General features: G+C 42.2%; 2 protein-coding genes across 2 annotated transcripts in view; one reads left to right on the top strand and one right to left on the bottom strand.

Annotated features, from left to right (window-relative positions):
• The window catches only part of LOC100707952 (protein unc-13 homolog A), a 34,048-nt gene extending 26,311 nt beyond the window's left edge, over window positions 1-7,737 (bottom strand). The window contains exons 1-3 of the mRNA XM_019348217.2: window positions 7,431-7,737; window positions 2,377-2,406; window positions 2,076-2,175 (exon numbers count right to left, since the gene is read on the bottom strand). Coding sequence (XP_019203762.1) covers window positions 2,076-2,175; window positions 2,377-2,406; window positions 7,431-7,452 — 152 coding nt within the window. The 5' untranslated portion in view covers window positions 7,453-7,737. The remainder of the gene's footprint in view (window positions 1-2,075; window positions 2,176-2,376; window positions 2,407-7,430) is intronic.
• Window positions 7,738-11,377: 3,640 nt separating this feature from the next.
• btbd2b (BTB (POZ) domain containing 2b) lies at window positions 11,378-17,781 on the top strand. Its single transcript, XM_003437974.4, is given in 10 exon segments — window positions 11,378-11,534; window positions 11,537-11,897; window positions 11,984-12,103; window positions 13,277-13,433; window positions 13,629-13,734; window positions 13,834-14,031; window positions 14,142-14,334; window positions 14,899-14,986; window positions 15,615-15,761; window positions 16,711-17,781. Coding segments are annotated over 10 exon segments (1,689 nt in total). The 3' UTR covers window positions 16,873-17,781.
• The last annotated feature ends 583 nt before the right edge of the window (window positions 17,782-18,364 follow it).

The following is an 18,364-nucleotide window of genomic DNA, read 5'->3' as shown; positions in this document are numbered from 1 at the left end:
TCACTAGCCACTTTTTTTTAGGTATGCCTGATATACTTCAGCATCACACAGTTGCTGCTGATTTGCCAACTGCACAGAGATGATGTAAATCTCCTGTTCCACCACATCCCAAAGGTGGATAGAGATCTGGCGACTGTGCAGGTCACTGAAGAACAGTGAACTCATTGTCATGTTAAAGAAACCAGTTTGAGATGATTTGAGCTTTGCAACATTGTGTGATGTCCTGCTGGAAGCAGCCATCAGAGGATGGGTATACTGTGGTCATAAAGGGATGGACCTGACCAGCAACAATACACAGGTAGCCTGTGGAGGTTAAACAATGCTCAGTTGGTACTAACGGACCCAAAACTGTGCTAATAAAATATTCCCCACACCACTGCGCTACTATCATGAGCCTAAACTGAAATTGAGACTATTACAGCACAAGGCAACATTTTTCCAATTTTCTGTTGTCAAGTTTTGACAAGCTTGTGTGAATTGTAGCATCAGCTTTTTTCTTTTTAGGCTCATTCTCTGCAAACCCTATAGATGCTTGTGTGGGAAAATCCCAGTAGATCAGCAGTTTGTGAAATACTCACACCAGCCCTTCTGACACCAACAGACCACTTTCATGCCACTTTCAAAGTCTCTTAAATCACCTTTTCTCACCCATTCTCATGCTCACATTGAACATCAGCAGGTCATATTGATCATGTCTACATGCTTCAGTGTATTGAGTTGCTGCCATGTGATGAGCTGATTCAATATTTTTGTCAATGAGCAGTTCAGCAGGTGTACTGAATAAAGCAGCCAGTGTGTGTAGGTCTACAATTTATACTTACTATAAGTCTATTTTGCCATGAACACTTCAGAATTTTTAAATTCTAGTGTACTGAATGACTTTTGCTTTGTTTTACAAGTAGTTTTACTTAAGTAATGAATCTGAATACTTTTCCCACGCTAAACAAACACAAGCTCTCTTACACACACAAGATGCACAGTAATTACTTTTGGGCTTCGCTATGACAAATTTAAGACATGTTTCTTTGGGATGTGAGCTTGAACGACTCTACCATAAAACATTTACAAGACAGCAGGACAGAAAAAAAGAGAGAGAGTGAGGCATAAAAAGAGGGAGGGAGGGTAAGAATGTGATGAAGGCAGTGGAGGAGGTGATTGTATCGCATGCCTGGAGGGAGAAAGTGGGAACTTTAATTAAGAAATGGAGGGAGTGGATTTCCCATCTCGGTGGTGACTCCTTTTAAGAAAAGTGCCTGTTTGATTCATGGTGGTGACTGAGGGGGCACAGTCATTTAAAGACGGTTTGAGTGAGGGCATGAGGCGCTCTCTGCAGCCCAAACATTACATAACGCAGCTTCACTGATGCAACCCCAGCACACCACTCAACGCCTCCGACCATCATACAGATGCACAGGACGCCGCAGTAATCCTGCCTGCTGCATCCCACATGCTAAGTGAGTCTCACCATTTATCACCCATATGCTGCCACTCTGTCAGTAGCACGCTGGATCACTCTATATGAAAAATACTCAGTGTTGTGTAATATTTTAGTGGCTGAAACCACCAATTACATCCTTAGTAAAATAAGACAAAACAAACTAATTTTAAAGTGAAAAAAGACTGTTAATGCAAGGAGTGTATTTTATAATAAAACTATAAAATACAGAGAGGATGAGGAGGAGAGGCTGAAAAAATGAAGACCAAGGAGATGTGTTTAGAGGAAATGACAGAGAAGAGGAGAGGAGAGAGGAGCTGGGAAGGAGCCAAGGTTGAGAATAGGGATGAGATGGGCAGAAGTATCGAGGGAGAGCAGATGAAACAGAGCATGAGGCAGTTGTAGGCAGAGAGGAAGAGATATTTGAAACAATACAGGGATAAAGGGCACTTGGGATGGACTGAAAAAATGGAGAGGGCTGGAGAAAAGCTGAGGTTAAAAAAAAGAAAATATCATGAAAGCACTCAAGTAGCTGGAGTTGAGAGTGTGATGGGAGGATGGAAAGAGAATGGAATTAGAGAGAGGAGAGTACAGAAGGAGAAAGAGAGGAAGCTTTGTCAGAAGATGACGAAAGACTCACAACATGAAGTCTTGCTCCCAGCTGGGCAGGTTGCCCCTGACAGCGATGGTTGTGCTCTTCACATTTTGTACTTTTAGAGTCACGTAAGTGTTGAACTTCTCTGTTGAGGAGAAAGGGAAGAAGAAATAGGTGTTTTAAAATGGAAAACAACAAGGTAGCCCCCCTCTCTTCAACTGTATTCTATACAATAATAGATTTCCTATCCCTTTATTCTTTCACTTTACAATGTGTGCTCAGTCTTTTTAAAGACTTATGTCTCTGCTCCTGCACCTCATGTTACTTCCAGGATCCCAGGTCTTACCTTGGGGTCCATCCAGCTTGGCTTTCTTCACTGTGAAAACACAGAGAGGGACACAGTGACACACAGGAACACCATCTGTTGCCATGCTAATGCGTCTTCTGTTTTTAGCTTTTGCACTGAAATCGGACAACATGGGGATGCTTGCGATGCATAAGAAATGACAGGTTGAGTTTTAGTAAAACACACAGAACATGAAATCACAATAAATTACTGCATAAATTAATCATTTTATGAGATTTAAAAAAAATAGCCACATATACTTTCCAATCAGATGGAATTGGTGACGACTGCACAGCAAACATCCACATTCTACACAAATAGCACAAGTCTTGACTCAGGGAAGCTAAATTTTAATGATCCAGACTTGAACTCGGTGCTCTGCCTTATAAGTTCCAGCCGAGTTGGCAATGATGCAGTGACAAACCGCAGGGACACACGGCGCATGAAAAACACAGATGTCCTGCTGAGTTTCATCAGTGTGGGATACAGAAACTGCAAATATAGCACATCTACATGCAAATACACAGACGCGATAGAGCTCAGATGTCAGGTTTATTTCAGTTCATGGGTTAAAGCAGTAACACTACAGCATATTAACCCATAAAATGCATCCTATTCATTTCATTTCCTTTTAGTCTGAGAAAGAACACATGCAGAAAACACTTAATGAGCTTTCCAATTACACAACAATGAACAGCCTCAGACAAATGATACTCTATCCATTTTTTAAATACATTTAGCAAGTCATTTTTAATTCCTTTCCCACTTAGTTTTACTTTGTTGTTTTTATTTTCACTACTTTTCTGCTCTAAGAATTTTACTTCAGCCTAAAAGGTAGTGCTTTTGTTGCTGAGCTGCAACTCTACAGAATCTGATGCGACAGAAATGAAGCACCACAGTGTTGCTTCTGAGTCATCACGCACCAAGTTAAATGAGTAAGGTGTATTCACTAAAAACACTGTGGTGTTGCCCAATGATAGCTGTGGCTCAGGAGACAGAGCAGGTTGTCTACTAATCGAAAAGCTGGTGGCTCTATCCCCAGCTTCTCTAGTCTGCATGTCCAAATACCCTTGGGCAAAATACTGGACCTCAAGCTACCCCCGGTGCATCAATTGGAGTGTGAGTGTTAGGTAAAATGGGCTTGTATATGGTCCTGATACAGGGACTAGCAGGGTGGAAAGGGTTAAACTGAAAACCAAACTCGAATTTTATTAATTGCGTTTATTCAATTTTATTAATTCCCTAGTAGTAGACACAGTGCACATATAAAGCAAGTGATTTAATTATGAAGTCCTTAACATAATGCAGGAGCTCAGTTATATGGCTTGATTGTGGTTTATTGTACGAGCTTTCAAAGGGAACATTTCCACCTTCATCACGCACGATTTTTCAGTATACAGTTAAAGCCCAGGCTCTCCTCTCTCTCTCTCTCTCTGCAGCACCTTTTTACCAGCCCTGACGTAACGCCCATACATTTTTAATGCTTCACCTACCCACTCGCTCTCCTCCATGCAGATCCCCACACTACATGTGTGTGCACATGTTAATAAAACGCCTCGCTGGATTATGCAACCAGATCTTTAAAACAAAAAACATTTTAACACCAATTCACAAATTACTTCACAATATTCTCCACAGGCTTGTCCACACAGAAACCGACCACCATAAAATAAAAACTGCTCTGAGTCAGCAGAGCACTTTTATTTTATTTTTTTAAATGTTTCTATTTCTCGCTTCTTTCGTGCCGCACACAAAAACTCAAGTTGCACGCTGTTATATCAGCAGGTGTGTACGCTTGCTCGCGCACACCTGCAGCAATGAGAGTAATGTTAAGATCCACCACCATTCTTATTGCTAAACACAAATAAATATCCAAACAATGGGATATCATATTTGCAATAATATTGATTTTTTTGTTTTTGTTTTGCCCTGACACTCTGCTTCCTTTTGATGTCTGTAAAAGACACAGCAGAAAATCAAATTGTTGATTCAATGTTACATCAAGAAAAAGAAATGAGATCTTTACATTGTTTGGGAAGACCCCATCAGAGCCTGCCTCCTGCTGTGTTTTAATGTCAACACTAACACGGCCCTGGAAAAGCAGCAGTACGTAAAAAAAGGATCAATAAAAAGTGAATTGGATTTTCAGTGGCAGAAAGCTAAAGCTTAATGATAGCATGCAATCATAAATCTCTCTGACAGCGAGCATTATGATGAGAAATACTCTGCAAACAACATTTCATCACAGCTGCACGCCAACTCAGCTGTCAGCACAACCCCAGACACATGCTCACTGTACATGGCGGTAACTCACACACAGAAAAAGAACTCTAACATTGGATTAACTGGCATTAAGTAACAAGTAACACTCTCATGGTAACAATTGCTAGATTTTTTTTTTATTTATTTATTTTTTGGTATGTATCTCTGACATGCCGGCAGTTTTCATGCAATTGGTGTACCAGAAATCAGGACGGGCTCATAGATCAGTGACGACACTTCATTAGAAATATATAACATGATATATGTCAATCTTTCCAGAATGTAGTCCTTAGTCCTGTCTCCTTCCCCTCACCCCCAACAGTAGATGGCTGCCCCTCCCTGAGCCTGGTTCTCCCAGAGGTTTTTTCCTAATAAAAGGGAGTTTTTCCTTCCCGCTGTCACCAGGTCCTTGTTCATATGGGGTCGTCTGATTGTTGGTGTTTTCTCTCTATTATTGTACCACCTTTACCTTTCAATATACAGTGCCTTGAGGTGACTGCTGTTGTGATTTGGCGCTATATAAATAAAACTTAATTGACATGAATAATTAAATGCTATACATCTACCATGATTAACAGTTGTGGTCTTAAGATTTTATGACTAGCTTGTCTGAACTGTAGGTTATGGGTGAGGTCAAAGATGTTTCAACAGTCATCATGTGAATAAATGACTTCTAACTAGCTGGTTTCCTTTAACAAAGAGGGTATGTGGCACAATCTTAAATACTCAATGGTAAATTTTGCACAGCCCAGTTTCCTCAGGCAGAAACTTCATTCAGGAAGTACCTCTGACACAGCAGAGTCTAACTTAATGGATACAAGCGGATTGCCAAGAAAACAGAGACTCAACAGGGAATCAAGCAAACGCCTCAACTTGAACTGTCAGGGAATATAAAATAGATTGTCGGTGAGCTGAGTTCAGCCATCCAGTGACAGAAACGAGGGATGACATGACTCAGACAGACAGTGCCTTATTCTGAAGGATCACATATACATGAGATCTGCAGCAGCCCCTGCAGTTGCTGACAGTGTCAGTTCCCTGATTTAGTGTCCAAATCGAGAGGACAGGGAGAATAAGTGGACTTCAGAGTACAGTATGTGGGATATCTGTAGAAAAAGAAGCCAAGTTTTTCAGAGTTAATCTGTATCAGTGTCTGAATTCTGCTTGGTCGGCAGATGCACCAAAGAAATGCTGCCTATTCGAGAGGCATGAAGTACTGTGGAGGCCAGAAATAGCTCCAGTCAGGTAAGCATGAATGATGTAAGCGGAACAGAAAAAGGGCCCGCTGCCAAGTCTCGTAGACTACAACACTGACAGCCGCAGCCAGTGTTTATGAATGAATAACGTTTAGCGTCTTAATGACACTTGGGACTGACTCAGAGCAGGAACAGTCAGTGGGTGGACCCAGTGGGACAAGATGTGGTGGGCTGGCATCCATAATGGGCCTGCCATATCAAAGGTGACTTTACAAACCACTTAACTTCTCTTTTGTCCTTACGCTGCCACTAACACATCTGTGACAGATGCCTAGAGCTCACATACACTGTATGTCTACACTACAGCCCAGCCCTTGATCTGTTTTAGAGGCTGTATTAGTCACAGCTTTAGAGAATTGATATAAAAGTCAATAGTCAAGTAAAAATTCAGTAGTGCAAATGTGCATGTAGGATCATCTGGGCTTTCTTTACATGTCACCTTTATGCTATGTAAAAGGTAGAAAGCAGGTACCCATTAAATTACTTTGGAATGAATTTAAACTGAAAGCTTCAGTTTCATTTCATGTTTCAAGGCATCTTAAAGACCAGACCAATGTACATGAATCATTACAAGACATTGAGAACCCTGGCTGGAACTTTCTTAGAGGACAACTTGCTATTCAACACCAATTTTGCTTAAATTCCATCTACTGACTACAATTTTTAAACAGTTTGTTTTTTTGAGGTGGCAAGTTTTTGCTGATTCAGCCCCAATCTATCATCAAACTATGCCAAAAACGCACTTGAGAACAACCGCATGTCTCTCTGTAAAATCTCCCCCCGCCTCTCTCATCCTCTCCTCGTGTGCGTTCACCGCGCCCTGGATGTGAAGCTGGAGGTTCCAGCTTATGAGCAATCACAGCAGATGCTTATTCATCGCGCGGAGAGGCAACAGTATCAGCATCAGGTGCTTTCGGGGAGTCTGGTGGGAGGAGGTGACGCATCGCTTGAGGGAAAACGCGCAGAAGTGACGCGCACCTCCAGACTACAGCCAGTATTCCCTCACGGTGAACGGAGGAGGAGGAGGAGGAGGCGAGGGGTGCGGCAGCGGCAGGGGCTTTTCCTCGTCTTCCTCCTCCTCCTCCTCCTCCTCTTTGGACTGCCCACGCATGAATGAATGAAGTGGATGACACACACGCAGGCTTACACCGGGCAACCGCAACAGTGCGAGCCGGGAGAGGAAGCAGCGGTTCTCCCCGGGCTTACAGAAAGTCAAAGAGCCCGTTCATGCTTTCTACTACAAACAGTCACAACTGCTCTTTTTTCATGTCAGACACACGTGAGCACAGACAGCGCTGAACAAACACACACGGTGCTGCTGAAAGTATCCCAGTGGTGTTCCCCACGCAATAAACGTGCTGTTTCTGCTCTAAGATTTAATGACTATTCAGCACAATAGCTCGGGACACACATACACACACACTTTTGCTGGGAGCTGATAGCCCGCAGGCTCTGTCAGACAGCTGGTGCAGTTAGTGATACTTCAATAACATGAAACACGCAGGCTTTCACGGCCTCTTTCATTTCCCCTCTTACCTCCCACACACAGCAGGGACATCTCTGGTAGCGGTGTTGAGCGTCCCCGGCTGTCCTCTACTCAGCGCTCCGTGATTTGTTTGGTCAGTCCGTTGTTAAAAAATAAAATAAAAAATAAAAAAGCCCCGTTAAAAACCGTTACCGTAAAAGGTAACGGAAACAAATCAGCACCATCTCGGAAGCGTGTCGTCTCCTCCTCTGTGGGGCTGTTGCTCTTTTGGCAGGACAAGAAAGACACACAGAAGTGAATTCCTCGCCCCCCCTCCTCTGCTTCCTCCTCTGCATTGCCTCAGCTCTCCTCCGCCGCCGCTGCTCCTCCTGCGCGCACAGCCATCTTGTTTCAGCAGTAGCACCCTCCGCGCGAGGACAGCTCCCCGCGCCGTGCCGCCCTGACGTCACGGGTGATGAGTAGCAGCCAGAAGGGGAGGCGGGAAGGTGGGGTAATTAATAATATCGTTTTGGCTGATGTAATGTACTCAATGAACAATATGGCGACCAGGAATTTCCATTCACTGCTTCAGAGAGAAAGTTGTCCAGTATTTTTCTCAGTTCACATCCAAGGCTGGATTAAACCTGCAACATCAGGTGGCGCTTTCATTTAGCAAGTTAGCATCCATTGTCTTTTTTTCTTCTTCTTCTTCTTTTTTAAGTAATGTAAATGGAAAATACACCCAGTGATGGAGTAAATAATCTAATCCCATCCAATAGCACTTAACCCTTTAATTTAGTCCTCTTTTCGGTGTGTTGATAGGGGTTTCACAGCAGATCCACTACCATGTTCAGAAATCAGTCTGAAAATAGAGTTTCACTGTATAACTGTCAGTTCGTGCAGCCCCCAAAAAGCATCACTGCAGTATCTGCTAAAAATATTCAGGAGGTCATTGTACCCTCTTCGTAAAAAAGAAAGTGCACCCTATCGTACATTGTTATTTCTAAGCTCTTACACATCAGGAAGTACTAAAAATGATCTAGTCTTTAAGTTAGCTAAATACTACCTGAGATGATCAATAACATCAATATTTAAAGAAAGAAGAAGCAGGTTGTGAGAAACTATGCACACCCATGATGGAGTAGGTCATAGAAGCCTTTTAGAAGCAATAACTTGTAATCATTGTCTGTATGACTTTATCAGCCTCTTGCATCCTTGTGGAGGAAATTTGGCCCACTCTTCTTTACAACGTTGTTGCAGTTTGTTGAAGTTTACAGGAATTTGATAGTGCTCTCAACGTCCCACCACAGCTTTTCAGTCAGGTTGAGGTCTGGATTTTGACTGAGCCATTACAAAACGTCTTTTATTTTCAGCCATTCTGTTGTAGATTTGCTGCTGTGCCTCCCTGGGATCACATTCCTGGTCCAGTTTAAGCCAAGCTTTCGCTGTCAGACAGATGGCCTAACATTTGACTCTAGAATACTTTGGTGTACAGAGGAGTTCATGGTCAACTCAATGACTACAAGGTGCCCAGGTCCTGTTGATGCAAGACAAGCCTAAATCATCACCCCTCCGCCACTGTCAAAGAGCCCAACACCAAACCAGTACATGGTTCCTGTGGTCCTGTGGTTTGTTCAGATGCAACTCTTCCAAAAGTGTTTTGTTATTACTCTAAGCGTAGGTCCACATCCAAAGCATCTGGTCTAACATTCCCAGGAAGTCTTTCTACAGTTTCAGGACTATTCAGATACAGCGTTGTACTCTTTGACTAGAGTTTCATTGTTCCACTCCTGTGCATCCATGAGAACAAGCCCAGCACATATTCAAAGACCTATACTTCAAATAAAAGAGTAATGACAAACAAAAATATGTTTTATGAAAGTTAGAGAGCCAAGTTTGGACATGTGCAAAAGAGATACAGTGGATATATCGGACAATACTGGATGAAACTGAGGAAGATGATCTGATGTTACAACCCCTAAAGGGACCAGCCATAAGAAGAAGAAGAAGAAGAACTTGATTTATTGTTAACAATGTCATTTCTGTTCTTACACGACACCAAATAAGCATTAATTTCACCATTATCATGGCGGTCACATCTTAAACTAACCCCTGTAACTTTGTTCATTCTGTGTTCCTTTGTTGTTTTCTGAAAATATATGAAGCTAAAGAAAGGTGGAGAGAATAACTACATGTTTACAAAAACATGCAAAAAGGGCAAGACACCCGATGACCTGATAAACAAAGCTGACACAATGAAGTGTCAGCTGAAACAAACTAACTTGCAGGAAACATGGGACCAAATTTAAATCTGATATCAATATCTATTTACTAACATATTATCAATCATCAATGCAGGTGACAGCCCAAATACACAGAAAACAGTAAGTGTCAAGAGTAGACTATTCATTAAATCTTTCACCAGTGTTATAGGTGGATAAAGCCCTACAACATTGGCTATAATCTCTTTGTTTTGTTTTGTTTTTTGCCAGACCGACAAAGAAAGTGTCACAATGGAGATGGAGACAGTACAAAGGGCTCTGCTTTGGAATAGGCGCTATCAAACATGCATCTCATGGGTTCGTCAAAGGTTGACAAGCAAGGAAGATGGTAAAAGTGGTGAAATGCAAAGACTGCAAAACATAGACTCAGTTGAGTAACACTAAGAGACAGTAAGATGAAATATAGACGGTGCCAAGTGACAGCTAATGTGTGCAAGAGTATATACATGAAATAGTTAAAGGTGATAAAAAATGTTGTGGTCTGAACAGCTGCTCATAAAGCATATATCCAAAAAAGCTATTATCATCATTATTTTGAGTCTTGTGAAACTTAATTATTATTGGTGCACATGCACGTGATATAAATCAACTTATCTGTCAAATCTGTCAATTTAAAAAGACAGATAAGTGGATCCATATAACAAAATATAAATTCTGGCTGCCTTTTGTTCCTTTCTCTGTCAACATGATCCCACACTGCTTCAGCAGTGTTGAGGTCTGACTCTGGGGAGGCCAGTCAATGACTGATAGTGTTCTATTGTGTGTTTTTCTTTATCCAGGTTTGCGTTCACTGTGTTGTCAGTGTGTTTGAGATCACTTTCATACTGAAAAATGAAGTTACTGGCAGTCAGACACTTTACAGATGGTAGTGCCTGGTGGATGAACCCCCAACGGTACCTTTCAGACCAGTTCTTTTGTGATTTGGTGCACCTCACCCCTGCCATATATATATATATAAATATATATGTATATATAAATATATATGTATATATATATATGTATATCATTGTTTTTAAGCCTGCCACGTCTTCTTTTGTCCTCCACTTGTTCTGTATCTTCTGTTTTTTGGAGGACACACTGTAGACCGTGCTCAGATATGCCAAGGTTTCAGCTAATAGCTCTTTTGGAATTACCTTATCACTGCAAAAATGCTATTTTATGCCTGTCAGACTGTGTTATCTTTTGCCTTGTTTGCAGATTCATTCAACATTCAGCATTCTTTTGAAAATGGCCAGGTACACATACAAGAAAGTCTGGCCCCTCGGAAGCAAAATATAAAGAAATAAGGTGTGGCTTTGCACACTACTGTCTGTTGGCTTGTTTAGAAATAAATTGCTTGGGCAGCTACAATATTAACTAATATTAATTAATATTCCACATTCTTCTCACAAATATAGTATAATATTGTCTTCTTTCAGATCATTTTCTGTACTAGTTTTAGTTGCATGGTTGTGCACTGTTTTCTTTCTTGTATCACGCTTGTGTGTAAAAAGCATTTTACGTCTTTTCCCATTGTTCTCCACTGCTGATTATTGAATAAGTCACTTTTAGTCACGTGTGGGGTGGGGGTTTAACGAGGTATTATGCAAACAATAAAAATACCCACTGTTGCAGATTACAGCTTGCAGTACTCGTGATAAACGCTAGGGGGAAGCAAAAAGCAGATGTGACTGTTGAGCCTGCTAGAAATAAACAAACAGAGGAAGTGTGTTGTTTACGCCTACTCTGGGTTCAAGATGGCTGCTGGAGACAACAGCGGCAGGCCTCCTTGCCTCAGTTTCTCTGGTCCGGGTCCTTTGGGAAACAGCCAACCCAGCAACAGTGTTTTCTCCATGCCCGCATCCAACGGCGGAGGGGTCGGTGCAGCTGGGGGCCGCAGGGAGCCGCGAGGCGGCCCAACCCGCAGCTTGGGCCTGGAGGGGGAGACGGCAACGGTGTTTCGACCGGAACTCAACCGACTGCGCAGAACTCCCTGCAGCAGCCCGTTGCGGCAGGTGCTGCGGCAGCCGGAGCAATGGCCTCTCCGGCGTCCAACATGGCAAGCACCGCGGCGTCAAACGCCTCTCCGGCGGCGGCACCGACGGCCACTCCGGCGGCCGCCTCCGTGCTAGTGTACCGAGAGCCAGTGTACAACTGGCAGGCAACGAAGAGCACAGTGAAAGAGAGGTTCGCTTTCCTCTTCAACAACGAGGTGCTCAGTGACGTTCATTTTTTAGTGGGCAAGGGGATGGGAGTTCAGAGGATACCGGCACACAGGTAAGAGGATTAAGAGTGGGGGGAAGAGGCTCTGCAAGCAGCTCTGCAAGCGACTTTATCCCCGCCTCTGTCTCTGCTGCTGTCAGGTTCGTTCTGGCTGTGGGCAGCGCAGTGTTTGATGCCATGTTCAACGGGGGAATGGCGACCACGTCAACAGAGATCGAGCTCCCAGATGTGGAACCAGCTGCCTTTCTGGCCTTGCTAAAGTAAGGAGCTGAGTGTCTTTAACACGACGCTCACCTTAAAGTGGGCGTGGTTTTATACCGATCAGTCACAACATTAAAACCCATGACAGGGATGGGCACCTGACAGTAGCACCTGTGAGGTGTTGGGATATGTTAGGCTATGGGGGACAGTCAGCACCTGATTGTGGCTTGTTGGAAAGCACAGAAAGTAAGGACATTTGTGTTTGTTTGGTTTCTTTCTTTGTCTTATACCGTTGGGCAGCCTTCTTATTTCCCTTTAAGTGGTGCCACGATTGTAAGGAAAATGCATTTGTGGGTCGCAGTGATGGAAAACGTGCCAAATCTGGTCTGGGGCTGAACTCTATCCTCCAAGATGACAGCACTTGCTCCCACAGAGTGGGGTTTATCAGAGACTGCCTCCAGAATTTGGAAGTAAAGAGGATTGAATGGCCGGCCTGCAGCACTGATCTCAACCCCACTGACCCCTTGTGGGATCAGCCTGGACATGCTGTTCATGCCAGAGTGACCAGCACAGCGGCACTGGCTGATATTCACACTCTCAGCTCTGCTGCTCAACCCACAAAGGCATCTTCCTTACAAATGTGGAAATAAACAGGCTTTCCAATCGTATAAGATTTTTGCCAAGAAGCATTGTTACAATGATTAAGTTATCGACTAAACAAAAATTTCCTTACTTTTTTGCTAAGTTTAGAAAAGTGGGTCGGAGCATCTCCAGCAAGCCTTGGCAGAACTGGGAACCCATAAGATTAAGCAGTGAGTTAGTGACAGGGTCATGAATAACCAAAGGCTCAAGGGAGAACAAAAAAACATAAATCTAAAAATTGCTGTAGTTGCCGGTTATGATAGAATGGTTCATTGCGGTTCACTGAATACTGGTCAGAGTGGCCGTGCAGACTCCTGCCCACTGACAATAGCTTAAAGCAGGGATGTTAGCCTCAGAACTGCATCAGTGGAGGAACGTGACCTCATTTAATAAATGCGTTGAGGTTAGACTAAGGCAAGCTGGCAGGTGCAGTGAGCCAGAGCTGTTTTGGTGGCAAGATATTGGGCAGGTGCTGTTAATATTGTGTCTGATCTGCTGCTATTCATTATATCATAATTGAATATCAGGGCATATACACATGCACAGTAACTGTAATGCAATAACATGTCTAATCTGCCATCTTTTTGCAGGTTTCTCTACTCTGATGAAGTCCAGATCGGGCCTGAGACGGTGATGACCACACTCTATACGGCAAAGAAGTATGCAGTTCCAGCCCTGGAGGCTCACTGTGTGGAGTTCCTGAAGAAGAACCTCAGAGCAGACAATGCTTTCATGCTGCTGACACAGGTCTACCTTTGAAAAATGGCTAAACCTTTTGGCTTTTGAGTGCCGTACTTGAGCATGTGTTAACGATTTAGTCCATCATATTGAACTTGAAGTTACACATGTCTAAGCATAAACTAGACTACAACATTTGCAGATTGCAGCTGTCATCTTAAACCTTTAACTTATCTGTGTATTCAAAATAATTTGTAATTTCAGGCACGGTTGTTTGATGAGCCACAGCTTGCCAGCCTCTGCTTGGAAAATATTGACAAGAACACTGGAGACGCGCTTGCCGCCGAAGGCTTCACAGACATAGATCTGGGTAATTTGTCTTTGTTATTGTGAGCGCCATTGTGTCCAAGTTTTGTATTTCAGAGTAATAGTGTAATATATATTTTTTTGTCATTGTATTCTTCTCTAGACACACTGGTGGCAGTGTTGGAGAGAGATACTCTGGGAGTGAGGGAGGTGCGTTTGTTTAGTGCTGCAGTTCGTTGGGCCGAGGCCGAGGCGCACAGGCAGCAGTTGCAGCCAACGCCCGAAAACAAACGTAAAGTCCTGGGAAAAGCTCTCACACTCATCCGGTTCCCTCTCATGACCATCGAGGAGTTTGCTGCAGGTGGATGGGAACATTTTTAATCAGTTTTTAAAAAAGTTTTTTTCCCTCTCATATAAACACACACTGTGATTTAGTCTTTGACATGTCGGGTTACATCCCTTTCCCTCCAGGTCCAGCACAGTCCAGTATCCTGACTGACCGGGAGGTGGTGAGTCTCTTCCTCCACTTCACAGTCAACCCGAAGCCTCACGTAGATTTCATTGACCGCCCTCGCTGCTGCCTCCGCGGAAAGGAGTGCAGCATCACACGTTTTGGTCAGGTGGAGAGCCGCTGGGGCTACAGCGGCACAAGTGACCGCATACGGTGAGTCTGGAGCGTTTTAAAACCATAACTATAGATCCTGTCTTCTTACAAAAAATATAAAAATATGGCATCATGTATAAATATGACAAGTAATTCAATAAAAGGTTAATGAGGTGAATAAGTGAAAGTATTAAAAAGTATTTTTCGATACACATTTTAAGCAGTTGAAATGTATTTAATATAAGTATTTATTGTTTATATTATTTTTCAGTAAAATCAGTCAAGACTACATAATTAAAAAAAACAAACTTTAAAAAAAAAAAACTTTTTCCATCCACTGCCCACACAACATCCTCGTTGACAGTACATTCAAATTAACTATGTTCTTTGAAAAAAATTATAAGAAGCTTATTGAAATGAGGCCTGGATGTAACTAATAATACTAACAGTGGTCGTACGGCCTCAGTTTGATGAGCTTTTTCTATAATCACATGCAGTACTGGCTAGAAAACTAAAGAAGGAACATGTTTATACTCTTTAGCATGCTGTACATACAGTTGTACCATCAGATGTAAAACTGTCGCATGTTTTCTTTTTTTTCTTTTTTTTTTTTTTTATTCACAGGTTCTCTGTAAACAGAAGGATATTTGTGGTTGGTTTTGGGCTATATGGTTCAATACATGGACCCACAGATTACCAAGTCAACATACAGGTATGGTCTTTAAAACCTTTCTGTCTAAACATATTCTGGTTGGTTTTCCTGCTTGGTGTGGTTCATTGTGCAGATGTGAATATGATAATCGCAGTTGAGTATGACCCAAAAAATCTGCACCCTTTAGAGACCCTTTGGAGGAAGATGAACCCTTGAACTGGTTCTAAAGGAACCCCAGGGTAGTTTGTGGTGGTGATAATGTGATTAAACCTGAATCCAACCCAACTACCTGCTGTGCCAGGTACCCTGCAAGTTTGAGCTAAATGCCTTCTTGTAGCCTGGGAAGCTTCATATTCTGGGATGCAGCAGAGTGCACAAACTGTAGCAGCTAGCCAGAGAATGAACTGAGGCCTCACTTGGAGTTGGAGACTTTTATCCATTGGTTCAGAGGATAGCATCTTCTTCCCGTGTTTATTTTTTTTAATTGCATCTCAGACAATAAGTAGACTGAACAGTCTCACGTGGTTTGTGGTGATGCATTTTGGTCCGCTTGGAGTTTTGTCTTTGGGAAAAGAAATCACACCATGTGGTAAAAACTGCAAAGTCCTCATCAACTGATTCATAGCATAGTAAAAAGTTGTCTGCTTTTCTGTCTGGTTGTAATGGAGGTGGTATATGCATTTTCCAGATCATTCACACAGACAGTAACACAGTGCTGGGGCAGAACGACACAGGCTTCAGCTGTGATGGTTCGGCAAACACCTTCAGAGTCATGTTCAAAGAGCCAGTGGAGATCCTACCCAATGTCAACTACACTGCCTGTGCCACACTCAAGGTATGTAATGTCAAAAACATTTAATACTTGAAGCAGGAAAGCATAAATTTATTTAATTCTTTTAATTATGGAGTTCCACAGGGCTCTATGCTAGGACCAATTTTATTTACATTATACATAAAATATAATGTAAGGCAATTTTGGGTAATGTCATTAGAAGGCATAGCATAGATTTCACTGCAGATAATGCACAGTTTTATCTATCTATATGAAGCCAGATGCAGGAGTGCCTTAAAAACATAAAGACTTGGATGACCTCTAATTTTCTGCTTCTAAAGTAAAAACTGGGATTATTGTTCTTGGCCCTAAAAATCTTTGAAACATGGCATCTAACCAGATGCTTACTCACAGTGTTACTGGCCTTCAATAACACTGTGAAGAATCCTGGAGTTGTTTTTGACCAGGACATGTCCTTCAATGTACGTATATAACAAATATGTAGGACTGCTTTCCTGCATTTGCTCAGATGGCATTTATTACTTTTAGGCTGGACCACTGCAATTCATTACTATCAGGTTGTCCTAGACACTCCTTGAAAAGTCTTCAGTGGTTGATCCAAAATGCTGCAACCAGACTACTGACACGGACTAGAAAGAGAAAGCGTATTTCTCCCATACAATCTTCTAGTCATTGGCTCTTGACAGCATATAGTTAGGGCTGGATCAGGTGACCCTGAATCCATTTAATCATTAGTTATTATTAATGTCTGGCTCTCTCTCTCCTATGGTGTTTTTTCCTCTTTCCCTCCCATCACTCCCAACCAGTCATGGCAGATGGCTGCCCCTCCCTGAGCCTGGTTTCTTCCTTTTAAAAGGGAGTTTTTCCTTCCCGTTGTTGCCAGGTGCTTGCTCATAGGGAGTTGTTTGATTGTTATGCTTTTCTTTATTTCCTGTTGTTGTGATTTGGGACTATATGTAAATAAAACTGAGTTTAATTTTCTGTCTTACAGGGTCCAGACTCTCATTATGGCACTAAGGGAATGCGAAAGGTAACACACGAGTCGTCATCCACTGGCACAAAGACATGTTTCACCTTCTGCTACGCAGCAGGCAACAACAATGGAACCTCCGTAGAGGACGGACAGATTCCTGAGGTCATCTTCTACACATAGTCACCTCAGACATTGCAACAATCTTCCATCAAATGTGACAACCGTGACACCAGCGAGCACAGGGCCACACCTCAGCAGAGGTACTGGGGACTAATCTGTCAGACTTCATACTGTTCCCTCCATATTGCACACAACTGTTGGCAACATGGGAAGACAAACAGCCTGGAAGCGGTGTAGGTCACTACATGGGGCAAAGTTGTCATTTGAGATGTCTTTCTCCTTCTCAGTGGCTTTCCTTTATCCCATTGTGTTATATTGACACCAGCCTCTGAAATTGACTGCAACCGACTCCACTTAGAAACAAGAGGGAAGGAGAAGCCTCTCAGATTATTCACAGTATCAGTGTCACTGCTGTGGATTGATAAAGGCTTAAACTGTATGATTCCTCTTTCTGTGCTCCACAGCATTAACGCAGAGGAGAGTCTCAACTGTATGAATGTACAGTTTATCAGATTTGCCAAGAAAAGATCCTCATCACTGTTTAGTACAGACTAGAAATCCCACATTAGCTGTAACTTCCACATACTGACAGACCTCATAGGCTTTATGAAATCTTGGTAAATTTGAACCAAACTTCATGTTAATCTTAACAATATGGTTAGGGTAAGAATGATTATTTTTGGGTTTCTACATACAGTACAATCTGTGATTTCTTGTGTCCTTGCTTGGTAGTTGCCTATATCCAAGATAACCTTGCACTTCTTGGCCTTGCATATGTTTATTTGGTTGTTGTATGGATGCACACTAACTCTTCAGATATGTTTCTTTTATGCTTTGTTTTAAAAAGTGTGGGTGGAACAGCTTTCCCGTCTCGGTATGGAAGTGAGAGGGTTGTATATTAAAGTGGCATTTATTAACATTATATATGTAACTTGAATTGAGCATCGATTAAAGAGTGAAGAAAAAAAATGTATCGTCCTTGTATTTTGTCTGCAAAATGGAGAGAACTGGAGAAAATCTTCACCCACAGTGGAAAATATTTGACCCCCCTAGTCTGAAGGAAATAATATTCACCTGCAACCACAGACAGAATACATATATCATCCTCTTCACTACCAGACCTCACTTACTGAAGTCAAATTCAAAGTAAACACAGAAAGAAAAAAAACAAGGGGTAAAAAAAAAAAGTTTTGCTCATTATCTGATAATTATCTGAGTTTTATTAGATTGTTTTTGTCAGATTTACATTTAAGACCAAATACATGTGATTTTTTTTCTGGTTTAATCCTAAAGTAAATGTCTAATATATATATATTTTTTCTGTCTCCTGGAATAACTGCTGGTAACTTGATGATACTAACTATCTCTAGTCAGAGCTGGATCTCCTGTAAAGGGATTAAGATGAGGAGAGTTTCCTCTCAGACTTTAAGATAACAACTTGCTGCTTGTTCCTAATTAAATTCACCACAGAGCTGTGAGAGGTTGCTTGCACCTCATCTCATCCAGTCAGAAAGCAAATAAGCATATTTCTACTAGTACCTAGCTAGATGAG

This window comes from Oreochromis niloticus, linkage group LG18 (assembly GCF_001858045.2).
Source record: "Oreochromis niloticus isolate F11D_XX linkage group LG18, O_niloticus_UMD_NMBU, whole genome shotgun sequence".
Taxonomy (NCBI): domain Eukaryota; kingdom Metazoa; phylum Chordata; class Actinopteri; order Cichliformes; family Cichlidae; genus Oreochromis; species Oreochromis niloticus.
Note: the sequence above shows the minus strand (reverse complement) of the source record. Positions and strands in the feature narration are given on the sequence as shown.